Genomic DNA, 24,595 nt, shown 5'->3' with positions numbered 1-24,595 from the left:
GTGACAAAAAAGTCATACTTTAGTATGTTGTCCAAAATGTCACAAAAAAGTCATAGGTTAGTATGTCGTCCAAAATGTCACAAAAAAGTCATACTTTAGTATGTTGTCCAAAATGTGACAGAAAAGTCATAGGTTAGTATGTCGTCCAAAATGTGACAAAAAAAGTCATAGGTTAGTACATTGCTTTAGTATTGGTGTAATTCTCCCTTTGTCACTTTTTTTTCTGCAGGCAGCTTTTTATTTGGGAACAAATCAATAAATCAACAAACAATCAGACTTGATTTATAATCAAACTAATCAGACAAAGTCAAGAGGCTTAAAAAATAGGATGTAAAAATGCAAAGAGTTTGACATACAGATCTAGAGTTGAATACCTTTCTGAATGCAATAATAAAAGAAAGCTACACAAATAGGTATTGATATAAGTAGCAACATGTCTTTAACATTAAATCTAGTTGAATCAATCGTAATGATATCATACAGATTAAAGAGCATTCAGTTATAAAATGCAAAATGTTATCATCATATTACCATCATATTCAACCATAGATCACCCTTGTACATAAAAATTAGCTCAGGAGGAGAAGGATTATTATTGATATTAATATACAGTGATGTCGTACAGTGGTGTCGCTCATACAGCAGGTTTTTTTATTTACAGCTAAACAGTAAATCCTTTTCACCTGGTCATAAGGTGTGCACAGTGTACATTATTAATGCATAAGCAGTATGGAAGTAAAGGTGACAGAGTGAGTTGAGTGTAGATGAGTTGATGGGAATCACTGTGATAGTCTGAAGTCTGAAGTGATGCTGATGCTGCTGCTGGTGCTGCTGCTGGTGGTTGCAGGGTGTTGTTGAGCAGCAGCACCTTTCCGTGATCATCTGACGGCAGATGGCTCCTCCCCCGCTCCCTCCACTCTGCTATGCAAAGCAAAGGCTTGGACACAACTCTCCCCGCTTTTCAGTGCACAGGCTCGTCTGCGTGTGCAGGAGACGGAGTCGAGTTATCCACTCAGAATAATGAAAGACTCGCGTTTCCCTTCCTCTGGTGTCTGCTTTCAGATGAGTCACTGACGAGAGCGAGTGGCCAAGAGGAGAGACCGACGCTCTTCTTCAATGTGGACAGTCGGTGCGCACAAGTGCGCTCCATGCTTCAGCGTCCTCCTCCTCCTCCTCCTCCGCTCCTGAGATCAAGCCGAACCCACGAGCCGCGCTGAGATCCTCCTCACCGATCCCTCCTGTGCGAGGTAACCACATTTTCTCTAAAGATTTACCTGAACAACACTTTGCGTTTATGCAACTCTTGAATCTGCAGCGTCTGACAAAGGGATGGATGCCCCGTGCGTTTGAATTCACGGGCGATTAATTGATCAATTATTAAGCTTGAATAAATCCGGCATGGCTTTGCAGCAACGCGAACCTCTGGCATTTTGAAATGCCTTGTGTTTCCCCTTCAGTTGCCATTTAAATCATCTGCAACATAGTATTGATTAAACAACATTAAAACGCTGCATCAAACAAATTTACCTTAGAAGATCCTCTGATAACAATCTTTTTTGTTCAATGGCACATGGAAAACATTAACATGAACAATTTGTTAAAGTTTTGGCTGAAATGTTTAAAGTTTAAGATTCAAACACAAAGTCCTGCTGCTGCTGAAGACTGGCTTGGTGAGTTTAATGTTACAATACACTATATGTATTGTACAGTTAAATATACATATAAATACATATATATTAAATATATATATATATATATATATATAAATCACAGACTAGACAATGGTAACTAATGAAAACAGTGCAGTTCTTGGTGTAGCATTGTTGTCCTCCTCTCTGCATCGCCTCTGCCTTTATAATGTCTGGTGTCAGACCTGCCAAGTGAAATTCTAGCAGCCACGTAGTATAGTCACAGGATGCAGATTGCCTCAGGCTGTGCAATTCACCTTTAATTCTGAGCATGTGGGTGTTGGCCTCTTTGAGCTGGTACTTCTTGTTGCGAGCCGGTTATTTGACTACAGTAACTTCTGTGATAAAATTCCAATAAAATACATTGTTTTCCTCCAGCAGCAGGTGCAGCAGCGCCGTCCAGTCACATGTGAAAAAGTGGCTGTTTAATTGCAGGCATTAGTGACAGGCAGCACTTAAACTTGGTCCTGGAAGTGAGGTGGGGGGCGTCAATGTCCTCAGAATTGCTTTGTGTGTATGGAGCACTGGAAACAGTACCACACACAAGATTTTTTTTTTTTAATCAACAGTCAGCCGGTGTTAAGATCATACATTTGTAATTGTATTAAAAAAATGTGAAAGTACAAATGGCAATGCTCTTTGAATCAGATGTGTTAAAAGCAGTCATGTAACACACACAGGCATGCACGCATGAACACACACACACACACACACAATAGTGAAAGGATGTCTTTATAGCTGGGAATTAAACTGGTCAGAAAAAGAGGAACAACAAAGGCCAAAAGGGTAACTTGAATGACGATCATTATTTTCATACCTGGCTATGAAAAATAAAGGTGCCACCATTTATTGGTAGCTCATGTGGATTTTCTTTCACTTGTGTTTGAACCAAGATGTGAGGATGAAGCTAGCGACAGTGACTTTGGACGTATGTGGCTGTAAAGGTGATAGTGGTCAGCTGAGATTTCATGATTTCTAAATCCCCCAAAGAAGACTCAAGGTGTCTCCGTGATGTTTGACTGAACAAATATACAGGGTCAGGGGATGTTACATCATAATGTGTGGAGAGCTTTTGTGTGGGAGGGATAGAAAGTGGAGGAGGAGGAGGAGGAGGAGGAGGAGGTGATGGTACAGATAGAATCTGTGTCTTTTTTACAATTTCCTATTATTGTGTTTTGTTTGATGGAGTTTATCCTGTTGGCTCCACTTGAGTAAAGAAGGGGGAGGATGAGAAAACCATAAAAAACAAAAGTGCATTTCCCGTTCGTCAACTTTTTTTTTTTTTACAGCAAAAGCGATAGAACATAACAAGGGAACGGAATTAATATTTGATGAAGTTATGTTTGCTGAATTAAATGATGAGTATTTGGTTTAAATGCAAATGAATTCCCTGAATTTTTCTCTTTTGTCAATGGGCGTTGGGAGTTGTTTGTCCCTCATTAGGAGATAAATAATCTTTTATGAAAGAGCTCATAGTTTTGCTGTATACAATGTCAAGGCCTTATTCCAGTGCAACTAAAATATTTGGTAAGACATCAGAAGTATTATCTCTTGATTTTCTTTCTTTGGGCTTGTTATTTCTTTTTAATCGTAATTACCAGATATTACCTAGACAAAAATGTGAACTTTTTCCAGTGCCCCTTACATTTAGTGATATCAAATGGCAATGATATAGATTACCATTGTCACACGTTAAGAAAGGTACCAAAATAACCCTAAAGGGCGGAGCTACAAACACTGTAGCCTGTTGCCTGGTCTCCATAGAACAGAAGGGGAAACAACAGTGGTGTGTTTTTGTGCGGCCTGCAGCCCAGAATCAAACTACAGCCACTTTCCAAGAAGAAATAACACAACATACTAGATGTCCTCCATTGTTACCATCTGTTTACTGTGTCTGGTCCTTCCTCTTTGTGGAATTCATGGACAAGCTATGCTTGTTGTGTTACCCTATTTATGTAGCTGACGCATATCACGTTATTGAATCCAGCCCACACATCAGCTTACTATGCAAATGAAGAAGCATAACATATTTTCTGTCATTAGATGTCACTAGTTGTTACATACAGGACACTGCACTTAAAACAAACAGAAGAGCTCAATCACGACAGCATTGTTGCAATTTTTAATGTCCTGAATTCAGATTTCTAGTAAATATTCGCTGAACAGAACTGGTGGTGACTAAAATGGATGTGAAGGAGCGTTTCCTCTTGTTTCCGTAGTGACTATGGATTATGGGGGCCAGGTATTATTATATCCTGCTCACCCGCTTAAATGGAAGTTGTCAGCTGTCATGTGCCTGATGACTGGCTTTGATCTGAGCTAATGATTACTGTGTTCATCTCAGAGCAGCAGGAATTGTTCATTATGCTCCAGGCCTGAGCAGAATGAGTGAATCATTTCAAAATAAAGCATTTGACCCAGTGGCTTCTCATTTCTGCTGCATTCTTGATTTGGGGCAATTATGGTGCTATGATTGGGTCAGTGGAGTAAACATTTTTGTGTGTGTGCATGTTAAATTTTGCTGCATGGATCCCTTGTTTGCCTCCCCCTCAGACTGATCATACTTGCATTTCGTATCAGCCTTGTGGGGGGAAAATGAGAGGATTAGCAACATTGACATGCTGATTTCCCTTACGTGTCCTCCAGGCTTCCAAACACTGTGGAAGTCATTGTTGTTCTAAGTAGATTGGCAGTAGAGCATGGACGCCAACTCTGATTCTTCCATGTACAAAGATACGGGGCTGCAGAAAGCGAGTGTTTCGGAGCTTTCTCCCCTGCTAGTCATTCTCTTTCATGATGTGAAATTGAGCAACTGAGGGCCATGGAGCTGGCTGCCAGGACCTCTTCACTCTAATCCTTGGTTTATACATAATAGATAAGTCACTGTAACTTACAGTACAGGGGCATAACTAGGCTAATGCCCAGATTTGCATATTCGTGCCAAATTTCATAATTCATGAATATGCAGCAGGCAGTGGTTTGAAGAGCCACCTTGGTCCATATGCTGCATTTACGTTGTTGCTACCTTTTCCTGTGTAACAACAACACTAGTGTTAAAAAACAGAAAAAGGACTTTGTCATTGTCAGGCACTTGGGAGCTGCATCTTCATCATCAAAAGCCAAAAAAAATCTCGACTCAGCTTTAATAAAGGCACGAAAATTCAGATCATTAAGTCAGACGTGAGGTTTTTTACCCTGCATAAATTAAGACAATTCTAAAATAATGGGACAAAAACCAGGATTGGTGAAAAAGGAGCGAGGTGGGGGTGGTGACACCTTCCAGTGAGCACATATCGCTGAGAGAAGCCTGACGCTGCCATCATTGCCAAGTGTTATGAAGTGGATTTATCATTCCTCTTCATGAAGGGCTAAGTTATTTATTCATTACCTTTGTTCCCTGCTTGCCTCAGATGAGTAGACACATGCCAGCCTCATCCCTCATTATTGCAGATTGTATGTCATACATTGCATTTTTTATATATATATATATATATATATATATATATATATATATCATACCAATGTCCAGTGGTATTTGTCAGATAAATAGCAGCGCAGCTGAGATCACAATCCCATCATGTGGAGTGTGATGTCTTTTCTTTACATGCCTCTCTGCTGCACCATATGTGTCTAATTTATTGTGTGTGGGTGTCTGTAGTTCTGTCGGCTAAGGATGGGAAAGTAACCAATAGTGATTTGACATTTCTGTGTGTGAAATATGTTCCTCACTAATGGAATAATTTCTCTACCCATATAGTTATTTTTCAAGATATTCACAAATGTGCTAAAGAGGGATATCATCTCACCGTGGTTTTATGAATGTTTTGTACTTTCAGGAGTGTCCGATTGATTGTTGTAACCCGAGTAAATAACGATCAATTCTTGGTCTGTAATTTGGAAAATAACCACAGGCAGTGTAGTGTTAAATCAACTTTACTTTGTGAGGTATAAAGCCATTTTCATCTTTTGTCTGCTCTTCCTTTTCTTTACACATCACTGGTTGTAATTTCACAGGAGCAGATGAATGCTTATGAGAACTAAATGCCAACCTACTGGTCCTCCTGGCTCATGCCCTTGCCACCACCAGAAGCAACCTTTCACATTTATTCTTAAAGCAAAGAGCTAGGTTTGTCTAGATGTGTAATTTGATCTTTAGGGACATTGATTTAAGTTTATTGTGGGAAGGTCAGATACTGAGCAAATGCAGTGCAGACAATCTGTGCTTTGATTTCCAAGTTAAGCGCACAGTAGATGGAAAGAAATGACCTCACCGTGTCCTTCAGATCAAACCTTTTAGCTTTCAAGAGAAATGAGCTGTAGTTGATGGAAAAGAAACATCACCACAAGGTCCAACAGGGCTCCTCCAAGTAAATATGCTGTTTTCAGTTAGTAAGCACGTCACAAAACGACTATCGGACAAGTGTTAATACTGATAAGGGGTTTAGGAGCTGTCCCTGGTGCTGAATGACACAGTGTTTCTTTGCTGTTGGAAGGGGGGATTCCAACCTTTTTACCCAACTCAAATACTTCCCAAACTGAACAATATTAAAGGCAAAGTGCTAACTAACTGATGCATGTCAAACTGAAAAAAATCAGATGTATTTACAAGATAAATTTGACAGTTAGCTATCCAGATACATTTAGCAACATTTATTGGTGAAGTTGCTTGTTCACCCTTCTCTTCCAAGTGTGTGGAAGAACCTATGTAGCTCTCAGTTAGTATCAAAACTCAAAAGATGTTTAGTTTTCAATTGTGGGCTAATGCAAAAACATGAGAGCTGACCCAGCTTCTGATATTAATATAAAATGCTTTTTCTGGTGTTGTGAAAAAATAGCAACAATATAATCAGGTGATTGTACAGTTTATCTTCACTTCATGCTAGGTGGAAATAGTATTACACACTGGACCTTTAATTAAATATTAGGGATGAACCTTCCCAGCAAAACTGTTGAATATTCAATGGAATTATTTTGTCAAATATTGTAATAGAGCTAGTGACAGTAATGCAGGGTTCACTGCTTGGTGAACTAAGCGGAGCAGCTTCAAGATGCATTCAAGGAACCTCTTAAATTTGATCAGTTCTGCAAACTGTCCAATGCCACTTTCTGATAAAAGATGCACCACACATTAGGCAGTCAGTGGAAAAGAAAAACATTTTTCAGTTTTCTTACACATTAATTTAACAACTTTTTACAATCAAAGAAGTCCAATATTCATGCCTGTCCCTACTAAGTATGGGCATTGCTGCTGACTCTCTTCCCTGCATCTGGGTGTCACCTTACAGCAAGAGAATAAAGGTGACTATCCTTTCAAGTCTATGCCATATACAAAAACTCTGAAGTCATAAGAGCAGTGGCCCCTTGTCCTTTTTTATGCTGCATAGCAGTTTTACCTTTCATTAAATGACTCGGCATATTTCACCAGAGAGACTTCCACAGTGAACAGAAACACAGCATGGTGTAATGGAATTTAAACGACAATTCTGTCACCACTGTACTGACACTGACACCCTATGAGGGTCATTGGTGTGTCTTCAGCCATCATGCACATACTTTGTACATTTATATTTAAAACTAATATTGTTTGTACATCATTTGTATGTGAGGCAAAAATATTCAAAGCACCACATGTACCTCTCATTAATGATGGCACATTGAATGTTTTGACACAAAGACAAGAACTGCATTTGCAAAACCACTGTCAACAAAAAAGCTTTAGTTAACTGACTGAAAATAATCAGCGGCTGCTGAAAGACAAGTGGCTTCACATCATACTACATACATCCGTCTCTTCTTCCAGCTTCACAACTGCAATGACGAGGTGATTTTGTCTGACGTAAATGCTTGTCAGTGGAATGTTTGGGGTTTGAGACTACTAAAAGACAAAGGCACAAACTTTTCACTATTATCTGACATCAGAATAATTAAAAATCTGGGTGTGGACAAATTATCAGTAGACCAATTAATTATGTTTTAAATTACTGCTGCACATCCGCTGACTAAAAAAACAAGGTCATCATCTTCATTTTCTGCCCTTTTCCGCTCAAATGTCGGCTATTTCCATTTGTAGCTATAAACGTAACAAGCAGGAGGGAAGAAAGCGGCACCTCTTCTGCATATTTTTCCACCTAATTCTTTATTTTGATGTTTTATTACAGTCAATGTGTTATAAAATGTTAAATGATAAGGCCTTAAACAGAGCGCTGTGAAAGTGTAGCGGAGAACAAGCAAGCGTTTGTCATTTTTACCCTTTTGTTGGCGGTTTTGTATTAAGGCTTATAGTCACAGCTTGCTGCAGCCCTGATCTGTGTCATCACAGCAAAACTCAATGACCTGTATATTAAAGAGAGGAAATGTGAAAGTGTCTGACTATATTGTCATTTCTGTGGACAGAAACACAATGCATCTTTTATTGCTACCATAACACTAAATCGCCGCACAGATTTAAAACTTATTGTTGATTGGAAATATCGAGATTAAAGTTTATGTTGTACAATAAGCACGATTAATAGCATTTCATATCAGTAATATATGTGTAGATTCAAACACAGTAAATAATACACAACCTGAAATGTAAAAAAAGTTTTATTTTTCAAGTATATTTGAGAGTGGATTATTTGCGATGTGTTCCATTATTACTGTGCATTTACCTACTGATTAATCTGTAATTTTTTGTCAAAGTTATGCCACATACAGAAACATAGTTTCTAGCAAACTGACAAACAGATTCATCCTTTTCTCTCTTTTACAGCATGTATTATTTATTACAGCCGTACCATGCCTTGACACAGGTTTTAGAATATATTTATTTTTTTCTACATTTCATTTAGTTCAAAGTGTGAATATGTAATAGTTTCCTTGAACAGAATATCTGGAGGCCAGCTCAGTCCAATCAGAATTGGATAGAATCTGGCTCTCACCTAAGAAAATTTGTTTTCATCAGACCTTTTACTTTTTACATCATCATATCCTCTCAATAAACTGCAATGGGATTACAAGCTGTTGGCGTACATCTGCCCCAGGGGTCTGGAGTACAGTGGGGGATAAGGGATGGCATTTGATGTCATCTTCCAAGGTTGAAAAGAATAATATACCATCTTTATTTCATCATTCATCAGTATAGAGGCGGACAGAGGAGGAGGAGGTGGTTTCAGCCAATGTCGCTTAGTTTATAGATCATTAAAGGAAGTAAGACAGAAAATTAATTGGTAGTAATTGAAATTTTCATGCAAAGATGTCAAACATTCCCTCATTCCACTTGCTTTGTATTATATTGTTGCATTACATTTTATTATATTCTAGCATTCTGCACAAGGAAGTTTATGCATCTATATTTTCATATTGAGAATTTAACAGATGCAACTGCATTGGACTTTCATTTCATGCAGGCAGCACTCCACATGCCCACCCACAAACTATTAAACCATTACATCCCCAGTTGGAGTTAAATATTGAACGACTCATTTAATGTCCGATTAGTTTTTAATACAGCCATCTAAACAATAGCAACCACATGCAAATTCTGCGTCTGGAGATAAGCGTGGTGGTTACAGCAAAGTTTTATTAAAAGATGTGCATGTGTGGAAAAACCCAAACAAAAATCATCTGCTGGGATTCATTATGAGATGCTCTCTAGTCTGAAGATAGGTCTTCATTATCCAGCCAAACACCAGGCAGATAAGACTGCCTCATTTGCTTTTTTAGCCTCAATTTTCCCTGAACGATAATGCAGCCTCGCTTCTGGGTGGCTGTGGTAAAGACAAGCAAGCCATTTTCAATATGCACGCAGGATTACAAAGGTTAATCATCAATTTAAAGCTAATCTCCATTAAATACCAGTAGGAGCGGGGGGTGTGCTCAAGACAGATATAATCAGACAAACCCCAAAACAATCCTTTCGCTAAACGATAGATGCTTAATCTAGGCGTTTCAGCAGAGGTTGACAAGCGAACAATGCGGGGGATTGCGTCACATTTATCGACGAATGTTCTGTTGTTTCTCTATGAATGTAGTTGATTTTACTCGGCTAACCAAAGGGACTGTGCCACTTTCTTTTCTGGGTGGGTTTTTAAGCTGAATTTGGTCTCCAAGACGCTCTCTCTCACACACACACACACACACAGTAATGTCCCAGTCTGCTTTGGGACTGAGGGGTCCGCAGTAGAACATATAATTTATGTGCTTCAGTGTCTTTCATTGTTGCTATGGAGTTGAGATAATTATGGAGTTTTAAAAGTATGCAATCAAGGACAAGATACCTCTTCCCCTATCTCGGAAAGAGTGTAATTAATTGTCTCCTTTTCCTTCAGTTAATATGCAGATGACTCAGAGCACAAGATGTGCACAGGATATTGAACCTTTAAACACATTTTCACATCCTGTTCAAGCTACTAAAGGCTGTGCTTTATGATGTCAAGACAAAAACGTTTTTCAAATGCATTTCCAACATCACAAATGTCAAGGTCTAATGCATATGTTGTACAAACATACAACTTAACAAAACTATACATAAGTTGATTTCATAGCCAAAGGAACTGCAGACAACATTCAAATAATACCAGGCAAGTATTGAGGAAGTCTCTAGTGCTTTTGAAAAGTTCAGAAAATAAGTTGTATTTTGTTAGTTTAATTCCTTTCAAACTTTTGGACTTCTGTGAAAGCTGAGGGCAAAACATTTCATTTCCTATTAACCTAAGCCTTTTCCGTGTCTTGAGCTGGAATTTACAATAATGGGAAATAGAATCAGCTCACCTTAATGGCTAAAGCAGTAATTCCTTTGACAAGGTAGAACTCTTTAATAAAGATAAGCCCCTAAGTAAATCAATAACCTGAACTAATTTCAAAAAGACTTGTCTAGACAAACACCACATTTACACCATACCAAACAAGCCTCACAGGCCAAATTTTAACAGGCCGTTTTTTTAGTGATATTGCTTTGAGAACACATGGTTGTTTTCTCATTTTATATCAAATAGCAGACCAACAAGGAGTGCTACAGATGCTTTCTCCCTAATTTCTCAATTAGGTCCACAAACTTCTTTAATTAAGAATTATTTTTCAAACAAAAAAAAAAAAAACCGCCATAAAATGGCCCTCACTGCAGAAGGTGGAGTGATAAAGGGAGTTATTGGGCCTGTGACCTCCTTTGCCTCTTGTCTCTCATAAACACCTCAGTAGGTTTTACAGGGCTGGGGGGACGGGGTGGGGGGGCGAGCAGTAAGCCAAAGAGGAACAGTGCAGGGAACGGATGATTTATTCATGAAGAGCAGCGCAGATGAAATTGTCAGTGGGTCTTTGCACTAAGTTGTTATGTAGTTCTGACATAACTTGTCTCACAGTTGTCTCACAGAAGTGTTTTGTTTTTTTTTATCTTCAGCCTGGGCTTCAATGTAGAAGGACATGCAGCGTTGTGATTGGGAATAAAACACAGCGTGCATGTGCTCTCTTCTTTGTCGGGAAGGTTACTAATGGATAGTGAGTGAAGAATGATGCAGGATGAAGCAAAAACATGCCACAAATGTTCTAAATTATTAAAAAGTAATCTTGACACGACACTGACTTAAAAATGATGTTCATTGTTGACAAAACACTGTGTTGCTTTTTGCTAAATGAAATATTACCACCTACGGGGCTGCAACTGTGTCAGTGCTGTCCACACTGTCTACTTTTTTTTCCTTTTTGCTGAGGGTGGAAATTGATTTGATTTTTGAATTGAAATTAAATTGATAGTGATTTTTCAGCGAGGTTGTGAAGTACTTCAAAGCTTTTAAAACAACAAAGACACAGAGTAAACAGAAGTTAGTGATGGAGGCACTGGTCCAACAACTCCTGTGTCCTGTGACGTAAAATGCTGGTTTTCTTTATAAGAGTCTGTGTGTGTGTGTGTGTGTATGTGTATTCTTAGAATAAGCTGAAGATTTTCTTAGTTCAATCAGTTTTTGTTCTGTTGTTGTTCCTGGTCGCAGTCATGTTTCTATCCAGATGGTTTTGCCACAGGGGGTCGATCAGTGAGTTTATGTTGACAGATTCACCTGACATCCCATGTTTTTTTTTTTGTTTTTTTTTTACTTAGAAGCAGTCTTTCACGCAGAAATAGCAAACCATAGAATTGAGTATTCAAACAATCTGTGTAATTAAACATGATATGACATTATTAGCTTTACCTGGGATCAAAAAGGAGCTTGTGGTTTTACCATCTCACAGAATCAAAGCTCTGCTCTGCAAAGAAGAGTCGCCCTGCTGAATGCACAATGTTTTATTCCTCCTATCTTCTTAACCTGATTCTGTCACATACCCAGAGCTGCACTTACACAAAAAAAAATTGTCATTAAGTCTCAGACAGGTCTATTTTAAAGCCTTTAAATTCTCTACATGTACCTCTCTTAAGAGCTCTGTTTTACTTTGCATGTGCATTAAATTCAGTTAAATACAAGATTTTGATTTATTTTTTTAAAAACCCACATCTCATCTCAGTTCATGCATGCTCTAGTGATTTAAACTGATGGCAAATCCCAACTCGCTACGCAGGCTGAACATAAGAAGTGTGTGGTGCGACTGCAGCCAAAACGCTGCTGAGTGTTATGTTCACCAGAAAGAACACGAGGAGAAAGCATAGAGTAACAGACAATGCCAAGACATGTGGTTAGCCTTCCTTGAAAATGTCAACAGTCAACAGATCCATGCTGGAAACTCAGCTTAAAAAAGATGAAAAAACAGATGTAAAGCCCAGCTGACATGAGTTTTCCTCTCCTGTCAGGCTGCGTGGAGATTCTGCTCGGAGGTAAAAACCAACCAGCAACAATACACAATGGCGTAAAGAGATGCCATATGCATTGCAATGATAGAACATACGAAGGCTACATAGAGCTATATGTTCTACGCCTCCTCCTCCCTCTCTGCCAGACAGACCTCCCAGCAAGAGAGGCAGAAACTCGGCAGGGTGAAATAGAGCAGGAGATTTTTTATTATAGATAAACGTTTTTTTTTCTTACAATTTAGTTTACCCTGCGAGTGGGAAATTACAAGAATGTTGCTCAAAGTAGAGCAGAGAGGCTACGGCTTTCATTTACATCCAGTTTGTACATGGTCGCAAACTGTGCTCAGCGAATGATGCTGTACAAGGTCTGTGCGCAGATTAAATACTTACAAACACAGTCTTTTGAATCATTTAGGAGTTGATTGACAGAAAAGGATTTAGAACTTTTTCAGAATTGTCTGCTTGTTGATGTGTGTTTCGTATAATTTAAGGTAATATATCAAAACAGAAAAAGACCTCCTAATCCAGACCCATGGCTTTTAATCCCACTTGTTATTAATTTATGTGGATTTTAAATTGGTTGCACTATGTGCAGCACTATGGGCAACAGGGGTGTTTTTAAAAGCGCTACATAAATAACCTTTGACCACTAGGCTGTTTTTTCTATTTTAATAATTGATTTAATAATATTTTTTTCCGCGTTACTGTAGATGCAAGAAGGCATTTATTTGATTGTACCTTTTATTGATCCCAATATCTTCTAAAGGCACAGTGTGCTACAAGCTTGAGTACACATTCTTTCCTTATATACTCAAATGGGGAAACACATGAGTAAGGTATCACTTAACACAAACCAGAAAGGGTTTTAGTTTGCACATAAACACCTCCTAAATTGAGTGACTTGAAAAATTGTCGACTTGGAAAAAGAGGTTGTGCTTCAGCTCTGAAATTCTAATTGGAGTACTAAACCCAAAGTGAAAGTGAAGCTAAGTGAATAAGTCTAGGAGAACAAAAATATTCACATTTTTCTTTTTGTGTTCACATCACCAGCAGCTCTGTACTGAAACACGTGGGCGATCGTTTATGATATGAACCAAACAATCGGCAGAAATGTGAGCAATTTCTCCTGCGTGTGCAATTTTCAGTTTGGCACATGTGTGATATATAGACAAGACTCAACCCACACAGTCTGTTCCACCTGATTACATTACAATCAATGACCGGCATATGATGCAACAACTCGAATTACTTATGCAGATTAGGAGAAAGCTAGAGTCCAAGGTCACTCACTCACGCAAACGTTTGGCTGATCCATTTCTGATCTGCATACCCCAACAGTTACGCTTGGCGAGACTCGCCATTCACACATACTGCAGAAACAAATGATGCTCAGCAGGCTGTGCACTAATGACAATCAAACCATGAGGTCAACTGAAAGTTCCCTGACTTTCTCCAGTGAAATTACGAGGCAGGTTGCTGGACAGTACTTCAGCCTCGGAATAGTTAGTTCTGCTCACTATATTGTATATTCAGGTTGGCTACATAGTGTTCTTGCTCTTGTTTGTTTACTGTATTTATATATGTACACTGGTGTATGCAGCAGGGGACACTGTAACCATTGCTGACACTTGACAGTGTAATGCAATTGACCTCTGATTTGTGCACAAATATAGTACCTCTTGTCGGGAACAGTTTTTTTTAAAGATGAGTGCTTTATTATCAACTCAACAACTGCAGCAGGGTGTTGAACCACTTTAGTGCTTGGCAGCCAACAGCACATCAGAGAAGGTCCAAATACAAAACCTCAAGTTCTGCAGTGCTGAATACATATTTGTGATGGCAGGGAAACACTGGCAGGTCTGTAGCGGGTGCCTTCCAATGTGATGCTGGTGTGCCAGTGAGAGTGCACACACCAGCTGTAGTTTGGGGAAACAAGCACAAGATCTATAAGAAAATGCCACACCTTACTTGAAATGTGCAGCTGTGCACAGTACACAGGCGGGAGGTGGGATCACTCGCTGTTCATGAGCCGCAAGATCGATAGCATTCAATAAACAACTCTACAAGAGCGGAACATTCTCAAAAAAATTGTGCATAGTCTCTGCAGCTTGCTCATCAGAGCTCTGATTTCTTTGTCAGCAGGCAGTCGGCCTGCTCATATTTTTTTTCCTCATTAAGCTATTCATCAGATTGGCCTCATCAAAGATTAAGAGTATCCTTACAGTTCATTACAAGATTCTCTGCTTTTTATTTGATAAAGTAATTCATCCATAATGCATGTGTATATTGCAGCTTGCGGGATGCCTGCGAGACTGGAGAACTGCACTGGCTTTCCAAAAGCTTAGACGAGAGCATGAAGAGAGAGTAAAGTCGGTGCATTTGTTTTGATTAAGTCTGCATTTCCCCCTGCGATGAACTGCAGCGCAATTACTTTACATGCTGAAGATCAAACTCATTGTGAAAACTAGGCAAGTTTTGATGGGGAAAGCATGATAAGAATTACATTAACATTAAATTGGCTGAGCAGAATTAGCCTTATTGTAGTGCTGCTACACGAGGACGCTATATTGCAGTGGGAGGATCTTGACTCTGTGGAAGGCACAGGTGCTTTATCAGAAGTGGCAGTCTGAATGAGGCTCATCAGGCCCCTCGCTGATTGAATTCCTTCACATGGGCTGTTCTTGTATCTGACCGACCGCAGGACACTTCCCCGAGTGAGTCACCGTCCCTGGCATTGGTTGCCTGTACTCATCCAAGAGTGATGAGAAAGTCAGCCTATTTTATCTGCGAAAATGCCCCATGGGATTGCAGAAAATACCACTTGATGCTCGAAATAAATCTCACAGTATTGACTAATGTCACACATAAACTGGAGGAAGCCAGGGCCAGAGCTTAAGTGACATACTAGTTGAACTGTGTTGTGTTAAGGCTGGGTAACAGGAGGCTTATTGTCATAGTGAAATGACAGTTTTTTTTGGCAATATGCAGCGTTGTCTGACACATGGGATGTCGACAACAATCAGGAAAACCAATAAACTCCAATCAAAATTGTCAAATGGTGTGAGATGTTGCTTGTAGAGACAAATCCTAATGTAATGGTTGCCAGTGTAAGCAAGAACATATATTTGTTTATGAGGCACAGACCTTCATCATGTTGTGCAGCTCAGGCTCTACTCTGGCACAGATGGCAGTGGGCAGAAGGAAGACTCTACGATGCACAGTGTACCACTCTGCGGGGGAAAACATGAGCTGAAATGACTGCTATACTGTGAAGGTTTAACTCAGTGTACAGAGGATCACAGTAAAATGAATGTAATTAGTGCCTGAGGCCACATGTGTCTGGATGTACTAGCAAATGACAGATTACATCCTCTTCAAGTCTTTAATGAATGCCTTTACTGACATGTGGGTGTGGATTAGGTCATTGTGTTACTCATACGCTCCTGAAATAGCTAGAATACCGCTCGCCATCTGAGCTGCAATGTGATGTCCTATCGAAACAAGAAAATCATGTCTCTCCATCCTCATAGTGTGTTGAACTATAGAAGTTTCTGCATCAATATTAGACAAGCACCTGTCCTGGTCTGTTAATGTTTTTGATGTTGAACAGAGAAAAAAAAAATAAAAATCTGTATTATTTTGAGATGCTCATCCACCAGGTGGCCCCAGAGGAGAGTGTCACTGTAATACAGGTGCTGGTTGCATTGCAGTGGTTAGGTACGCCTAGTACCTAGTACCTGCAGTTTTCCATGCTTGTTTAATTGTATCGTGTTGTTTCTGTTGTGCTGTCCACCACCACATTGACATCACTCTGCAAAAATGTATGATTAGCAGCAGCATAAACTACTGCAGGATGAATGATTTGATCTAAGTGTACCTAACTGAGGAACTGAGTAGCACCTTGGATCTCCACTGGTCGCCAAACATACTCATAAACATAATAAAGTAGTGTGGGTACGAGATAAAGACATGTTCATACTTTTAGAACAACTGGCAAAAACAATTTGAGAAAAAAAAACTAAGATGGTGGTTTTCGTTAACCATTGCAGTAACGTTCAACATCTAGTGTCATGTCTCTTTACCTCTAAAGGGAGGTTAAATGCTATGATTTTGAGCTTTGGAGAAGGGAATACATTGTTCATTCCTCACACTCGCACTTTCCTGACCAGCTTAGAGATTGAAAGTGGCAACTCTCTACTCTCAAGTTACCAAGGCCTCCACCCTATACACTCCCCCAGTAAATGACCATAATAGACCAGCTGTTTAAATGGATGGGGACTACATGATCATTACTTCTTAACATGGTCAAGCTTTGTGAGTGGACTGAAATGCCCAGCAGGGTTCAAGGTGCCCCTTTAAAACCCCCTCCATGCTGATGCAGAGTGTATTTTTAGGGTTTTAGAAACATAACACACGCGTGATAATGAAAGATTTTTGACATGAATGATTTTCTTTGTTGCTGTGTTGGCTTGGGGAGTTTGGGGGGGGATCCACGGATAAGGTCAAGGAAGGAAGAAGTGATACATCTCGCTCCTCTGTGACTTGCTAAATCCTTAAATTGTTGTAACAGGAATCAATAAACAAATCCAGTAATCCCACAGTGAAATAAAATGCATTCATAATTTAAAACACATCTTGCATGTGGGAGTACAGAGTTACAGTTGGAAGTCTGTGGGCGGAAAATATATTGTACTGGTGTCTGAGGGCAAGAGAACAGCTGAGGAAGAGACATACAGTAGATGCAAAAGAGGAAAGTGCTTAAGGAAAATAGAATGAAGGTGAGTGTGTTTCTGCGTTTCAGGTGATAGTTTTTGAAAAGGAAGGGTCAGTGCATTTTACAAGAGATCAAATAACAGAGTTGTGGTCCAGTGAACTGAGATGCTGAAGCTTGAAATTGGTTTAAAAAAAAGCAGACAATTATTCTGCTTCAGATTACACATCTTTTGTCCCCAACCTCTGCTGTGGACGTATACTCTGAAAAATATAAGAACAACCAAAAAAACATTAGGACTGATAGACACTTTTACCTTGCTCATTTGTAATCTATCCTTTTTATAGTACAATCATCCTTTGCTATCAGGCTTTATTGCAGCAATAATTATTTTGTACTAATATCTTTAATGAGTACGATAAAAAACAAAGTCGTCTTGTATAATACCTGCTACCTACCACGGTTAATGGCAGGGGGGCCCCTGCTGAATATGAATGAGTGTTTGTTCTGTTGATGCATAGAAGCGGCTGTTTGGGTTAATTAGCGGGAACCTGGTTTCCCATGCCGCCGAGAACCTGTGTAGCTCTCCTCGTAGCCTGGCGGGATATAATGACTCGTGCAGATCTGTTGGCGGTGCTGTCAGCTCGAGCAGTAGGCAGCACTTTTGCTCTGGTGCCAGACAAGTTCTAAACCGTAATGGTCAGCAAGTGCGGCTCTCATGTGTGGAGTCTCTGTATTGTGAGTTCAAGTGGAAATGCACAGATGTATTTATTTATTTATTTTTATCCAGCAATTTGGCTGACTGTACTGAATACTGTTTCTTTAATTCTTCATAAAAGGGGGCAAAGAGATGCTGGATTATATGCAGGGCAGAAAGAATACTGTACATACTGTACATATATATAACATATAATAATTGTTATCAATGTTGTGATTCTTTTCTGTAGATAAGAAGTTAAAAACCACAATTATCTGGTTTCTTCAACATTCCTTCAAGAGCAAAACACATTCTTCGACGATTTGACATTTTATCGCGACAATTATCGACATTAATTTGAAACCTTTTAATTGTGATAAGGTTGTTTGCTATACCTCCCAGCCCTAATTGCAAACACACATGTATTAAAACTGGGTTCTTCACTTCTTCATTTAACTTGAAACTAAAATTACAAAAAATATTAGTAATGTATAGCAATAGGTGGAATTCAGAAGACTTATTTATAATATTTTACACCTTGTAACACCATGTTTTGGGGGCATTTAACGTGAAGCCATTGCTATGGTAGAAAGCTGGTTGCTAAATGTGTGATTGAGTGTATCCAACATTTTATTCTATATCAACACTGACAAAGAAAGTGGATCAGTCACATTAGAGTAGATATTGGATGTCTAATATATAGTGTCAGACTGGTGTGAATAAAGTGAATGAATTTATGGAATTGTCAAGTGAAATAATAAGTTCATTGGAAGTTCTGTTTGCATTTTGCCTCAGTGGAATTTAATCTTGTCAGTTTTTGGTCTGACTGCACCTTCATGCTGCTGTGGAGGACTAGGAAGAGCCAGGACTAAATGCAGAGAGGCAAAACATACAAATGCATTCCGCAGAGATTTGAATGCAGACTCTCTTGCTGCTCTGAGACACACGCACTGATGATCTGTACTCCTTCCAGGTTTCACTGTGACCTGCCACCCTGTGTTGTGTAACCTCCCATAGAGGAAATAGTCTTGGTTAAGCGGTCTGCCACGTAGTGTGGCTGCTGTGTGCCAAATGAAAAGCTAGAAAGGTACGCATCAAACGCTGAATAAGCAGTAAGGCCCGGTGGAATGTGAAACAATGGCTCTTTCCAGGTGGTGTTGTACTGTGAGAGGAGAGGGGGGAATTGGAGGAGACAGAAAGCTCGTCTGGCTGCCTGGCTGTTAGCATTGGACTTGGCAGCTCTCTGCGAGGGACATGCTGACAGGCAGGCGCGCCTGTCACAGCACATAAATGCCTCCCTACACAACCTCGAGCCCTGTAGGGCAGGTCAACTCTCCTGTGCTTATCTCACAGGCCTATGTCCTCACACTCCAGCCACAGAGAGTAACGAATAACAGGGGCATGTGTCATTGCCTTTATATGGTTGAATGACTCTGTGAGGTGAGGGAAAGGCCACATTGTACAAAGGTGCGATGCACTGTGGTCATTCTATTCCTCATTGGGGGAATTAGAACTTATGTAAATACATTTAGTTTGAGACAAAAGCAGAGATGAGTATTTTGAATTGAATTGTGCTTTTCGTGAGCATATGACACCACAAAACGTGGCGCAGACATTCACTGTCTCAGTGTCAAAGATGATGACCCCCTGCAAGTGTCCTCCACAGATGTTTCAAACTGTTCAAAAATGTATTTAAGTGAGCTCTAATATACAGTACAATAGCATACAATGTCAGTGTATAAAGGAAAGGATTGTTATTGGAATGACGAAACGAAATTTGGAGGTCAGGTGGAGGGTTGATCGTAGTCTCACAGTGGTAAGTGAGGTTTGTGCTGGACACATCAGCAATAATACTAATACAATAATACAATAAAAGTATAATACTCTCTGTTCTGTTAGTTCTTTGCATATGCTGCAATCTGTTCCTACACAGCAACCATACTCATTTGTTTAGAATACATAAGAGTGACCTTTGCTGTTGAGTGTGGAGTGTGGAAGCCTGGCCTGGTTGTTGTGACTATAGTGGCTTTCTCGGGCTGTTGAGAGGACTTATGTTTTTAAATTAATTCTATGACATTAACTCAGGGCTGCACAAGAACGTTTCTTTTTCTTTCTTTCTTTCTTTTAGTTAAGTAGAAGTAAACCATATATCACAGGCCCATTGGATGGAAGGGAGCAAAGCGATCATATCAAATATCACTTGTAGAACAAAATATAAAAAGTAAAAAAGACAACAAGGTTTTTGATGTTCTTTTGGTTTTGAAGGAATAGTTTTAAAGCTCTAAGTCTTTCTTTTCGTGTTTGTTGTTTCCACTTTTACACATCCACTCACATATAGGAAAACAAAGTCACATAGAAGTGAGATCTTATGTGATTTCCTGCAATAAACTTGTCTTTGTTTATCTCCAAATACCTCAAGGTCTATGCCTTGAGATGTGTGTTCTATATATATATATATATATATATATATATATTTATATATATATATGTATATATATATATATATATATATATATTGATTCTGGTGTGGATCTGGACCTGGTAAAGGAAGACAAAGCACTCTGGCCTTGACTCCTGGCCCCCAGCCACACTTGCATATCTCGAACACATTTTCTAACGAGCTGTCCGGCTATATGTTTTTTAGCTGGAGGAATTACAGTATCAATTGGAAGTGACTTTATAGAGTGAGAGTAAAAAGCATATGAGAAGAGGAAAGATGAAAAGTGACTCAAAGAATGATGAATTGAAATGATCCTTTTGAAATCATACACATACATGACACTTACACTGACATGGATTTTATTTATGGCTGGATTCCTTTTCAGTAGAATAAGAAAAGAGCAATTCAGTATAATCCAAACAGTCATTCTGCTCTGTAAGACTGAAACCTGAAAGCCTTTTCTTCTTTTTTGTCTTTGTTCTCCCCTACAGATGTGCTGTGGACTGCTGACGATTTCTCCTCCTCCTCCGCCTCCTCCAGTTCAAATTCAATGGCAGACAAAGACTGCGCTCTCCATTTCCATTTACTCCTGAGCTCATAAAGACAGAGCTGGTCCACACCTAAACCTGTTTTTATTTTTCTTGCCTCTGTCGCCACCATTTTTCAGTCCAACGTCATGGCTTGTTTCCTGTCATCAGCCTTTCTTCTGTTTCTCCAGACATATGCCGCTTCACGTGAGCTTGTTCAGCCAGGGTATGATGTCACATTGGATGCCATGGATCTGGATTCTGGGCTACCAGTAAATGTCTCTGAAGATGTGCCATCATCTCCACCCCCAGGAACTAGCAAAAGAGCCCCACATAGTATAATAATTGGGGTACGGAAAGGGGGCACACGAGCACTGTTGGAAATGTTAGACATACACCCTGAGGTTGCTGCTGCTGCCACTGAGGTGCACTTCTTTGACTGGGATGAGAACTATGCCAAGGGCTTTGAGTGGTACCGTGAGTTGATGCCCTACTCTTACCCACACCAGATCACAGTGGAGAAAACTCCAGGTTACTTTACATCAGCCCTTGCACCAGAACGCATCTGTGCCATGAACTCCTCCATAAAGCTGCTGTTGATCTTGCGAGACCCGGTTGAGCGGGTCATATCTGATTACACCCAGGTCTACTTCAACCGGCTAGAGAACCACAAGCCAGTGCAAGCCATTGAGAACCTGCTTGTGCGCAATGGAGCCCTAAATATTCGATACAAAGCAATCCAGAGGAGCCTCTATGACATCCACTTGCGTAACTGGCTGCGTCACTTCCCCCTGGAACAAATACACATCGTAGATGGGGACGCCCTGATCCGTGACCCCCTGCCAGAGCTTCAGAAGGTGGAGCTCTTCCTCAATTTGCCCCCAAGGATAGTGTCCTCCAACTTCTACTTCAACCAGACCAAGGGGTTTTACTGTATCCGAAGTGACGGTCGAGAGCGATGTCTGCATGAGTCTAAGGGACGTCCTCACCCACCTGTCAATAGCACTGTGCTCCAGCAGCTCCGCTCTTTCCTACAGGAACACAACCGAACCTTCTTCAGGCTGGTGAAGCGTACCTTTGACTGGCAATAAGAAACCCAGACCACAACTGAGACTCCAAGGAACTACTAGCTTCTCCATGATGAGGACAAAATGGGGCACCAAGCACTTTAGAGAACTGACATTTAACGACCCCTTTGAATAGCCTCTTCACAGCTACTGTTGTGATCTCTGTTTGGCAGAATGCAGTTCTATTTACACAAGAAGGCAGAACAGTATGAAAGACAGGGTAACACCTTACACTACAGTCCACAGCAGACAGAGCATCTACTCCAGTTATTCTGTAATCTTTTGTACTAATGGTACTCCAGTGCAGTATGTTCCAATATACATGTGTAGTGCACACGCTGGGAAACAAAATGTATTTGTAAGTACTGTACTGGTGCACATTAATACTGAAGTTTACACTGTGACTTTAAAGTGGTTACACTGTGAATTGTGGGCCTTAATCTAAAACGTTACCAAATGCAGTAACTAGAGGCATAAAAGTGATTGGAAGAATCTCAAAACAGCTTAATAAGTCATTCTTTCTTTGCTGGAAGCGTTTATGTTATCAGCGAAAAAAACAAGTTTATGAACCTGGTGAACTTTTTTTCCTCTCTCTTGTTTGATATTCTCATTCTCTTGATAATAAATTATTCTGCTCTCAAATGTAACAGAAATATGGCGTGTTTCTATCTCTCTCCATTTTGTTCTGGCCGTCAAAAGCCCCCGAGCTTTCGAACCTGTTATTCGGTGGAGTATACTACGATGGACAGAGGCCATAGAGTAAGCCTTTGATATACTGTGGTGAAAGTTAGACATTAATGCAAGGCAATAGGGACCCTGAAGCAACGCTTTAGCAGTACAAGAATCACTAATGGCTAAAGACAGTGAAGGTAGCCTGCGCCTGCAGCTAAATCAGTCAAATCTCCATCGTCAGCAAGCACAAATCCGCAGAGCTTCTGTTGCATTTTGCTGCTGTCCAACAGTTTGCTCAGGTGTTAAATGTAGTCATTAAAATATATGCCCAACAGTGTTGTAAATCATTTACAAATGATACTGTATCTGTGTAAATGTTGTTTTTTTTTTCTTCCTACAAATGATTTTTTTTTTTCCAGAATCATACATAGCAAGCAGCTTTCCCAGAAACATCTTCTAGTCTATACACAACAGATAGACACGGGTCATGTTTCTTTCATTGATTTGGCTTTAAACAGCAGCCAAAGCTACAGCTCCAATGGGAACTGATATTCATTTGATCTCCCCACTCTGTCTGGTGGAATAAGCACAATAACTCTCCTGAGGCAAGTAGTCATTGATGCTACTTTGGATCTATATCCAGAACAAAACATGAGAGGGGGGGGTAATATACTGTAGCCGTGTGCCATACAGAAATATGCTTAATGTTTATATGGATATTGTGAAGTGATCTGCAGTTTTTAATTGTAATTAGACGGGAAATCATACGAGTGATTTTTTTATAAACATACACAAGTTCTTTTTAAGTGCTAACTGAATCACGTGTAGGCCTTTTTTTCCACAGCAGACATTTTGGTATGTCACAGTAGGATAAGAAGTGGTGTTAATTAGGAATATTCATCACACGACACAAATGAAGGGTATGAATAAAAATGGTTGCAGTTTTAGTGCTCTGGAATTTGTCCACATTGGCTCACTGTCATGTCTTACTGGGACATTTGAACTGTAGCCACTCTTAATGTCATTAGTAACCCCCCCCCCCCACAGAGTTGAACTTGCTCAGGGACTTTACTCCCTTCTGTTCACCAGGGGGCACTCGGACCCCAGAGTAACTCATGAGGCAATGGTGAGGAAATGTGTCTAGACATAGTCATAGCCTTTCTAGGATTCCCTCTGTCGGTGCACACACAGGTGAAGGCTCGTGACAGTTACCTCGTGACCCAGGCTGACGTCTGTCTGCGCTGGTATGTATCACCCAGCCGCTCATCTGGAAGAGAACAAACTGTCCTAGGGCACAGCCTCGTTGCACCACAACACACACACACACACACACACACACACACACACGCATCACCAGTCGTTCCCAAGGTGATACATTTGTGAAGCAGTGTTTCCATTAAGCAGGTGGGCAGGAAGGACAAAAGGGCATGTTTTGCTTACAGTAAGTGAGTACATACTAAACAAATTCCCATGTCTGTGCTCCTCATTTGCAGCTATGTTGACTATGTATATTGCTTACTGTTTGCAGAAACGCCGGGAGCTGCATAGTGCACATGTAGCTGTCTAACGTTGGACTCTGAGGAGGTGCAATGGGTTGTTTAAGGATAAGGTTATTTTTATCAGCCAATCCCCTTAAGTTCATATCTTTGCTTCATTGCAGCGAGAGTATGTTTTATGGGTTCAGTAGGCATAAGCTTTTATTTAACAGTGTTAGTTTTAGTTTGTTCATGAGATTTGTTAATTATAATAAAAACAAAGAAGTTACAATGACTGTGTCCTACCATGTGTCTCTTTGTATCGAAACCAGTGTGGAAACTGTGATCTTTGCGTGAACACGAGCATACAGCCATGCTACCTGCAAATAGCATAGTGGTGCCATATGCTTACATAACACACGCACACCCCACCATCCCACACACTGGACCTTTAATTTTTCCTCACGTAGCCTCCAGAACACACACACACACACACAACATGTTGCTGTGGTCCACTTTATTCCAAGGTAAATCATTTAAAACCCTTGACACTAACAAGTTG

At 40.0% G+C, this 24,595-nt stretch overlaps 1 protein-coding gene across 1 annotated transcript; it reads left to right on the top strand.

Moving 5' to 3' along the window:
* Positions 1-939: 939 nt before the first annotated feature.
* On the top strand, positions 940-24,309 carry LOC131474514 (heparan sulfate glucosamine 3-O-sulfotransferase 1-like). Its single transcript, XM_058652420.1, has 2 exons — positions 940-1,247; positions 20,784-24,309. The coding sequence occupies exon 2, from the start codon at positions 20,969-20,971 to the stop codon at positions 21,908-21,910; it is 942 nt and encodes a 313-aa protein (XP_058508403.1). The 5' UTR covers positions 940-1,247; positions 20,784-20,968; the 3' UTR covers positions 21,911-24,309.
* Positions 24,310-24,595: the final 286 nt, after the last annotated feature.

This window comes from Solea solea, chromosome 15 (assembly GCF_958295425.1).
Source record: "Solea solea chromosome 15, fSolSol10.1, whole genome shotgun sequence".
NCBI classification, from domain to species: domain Eukaryota; kingdom Metazoa; phylum Chordata; class Actinopteri; order Pleuronectiformes; family Soleidae; genus Solea; species Solea solea.
Note: the sequence above shows the minus strand (reverse complement) of the source record. Positions and strands in the feature narration are given on the sequence as shown.

What these genes read in the sequence shown, in the direction of transcription:
- LOC131474514 (XM_058652420.1), top strand. Translation starts at nt 20,969, where the DNA reads ATGGCTTGTTTCCTGTCATCAGCCTTTCTTCTGTTTCTCCAGACATAT.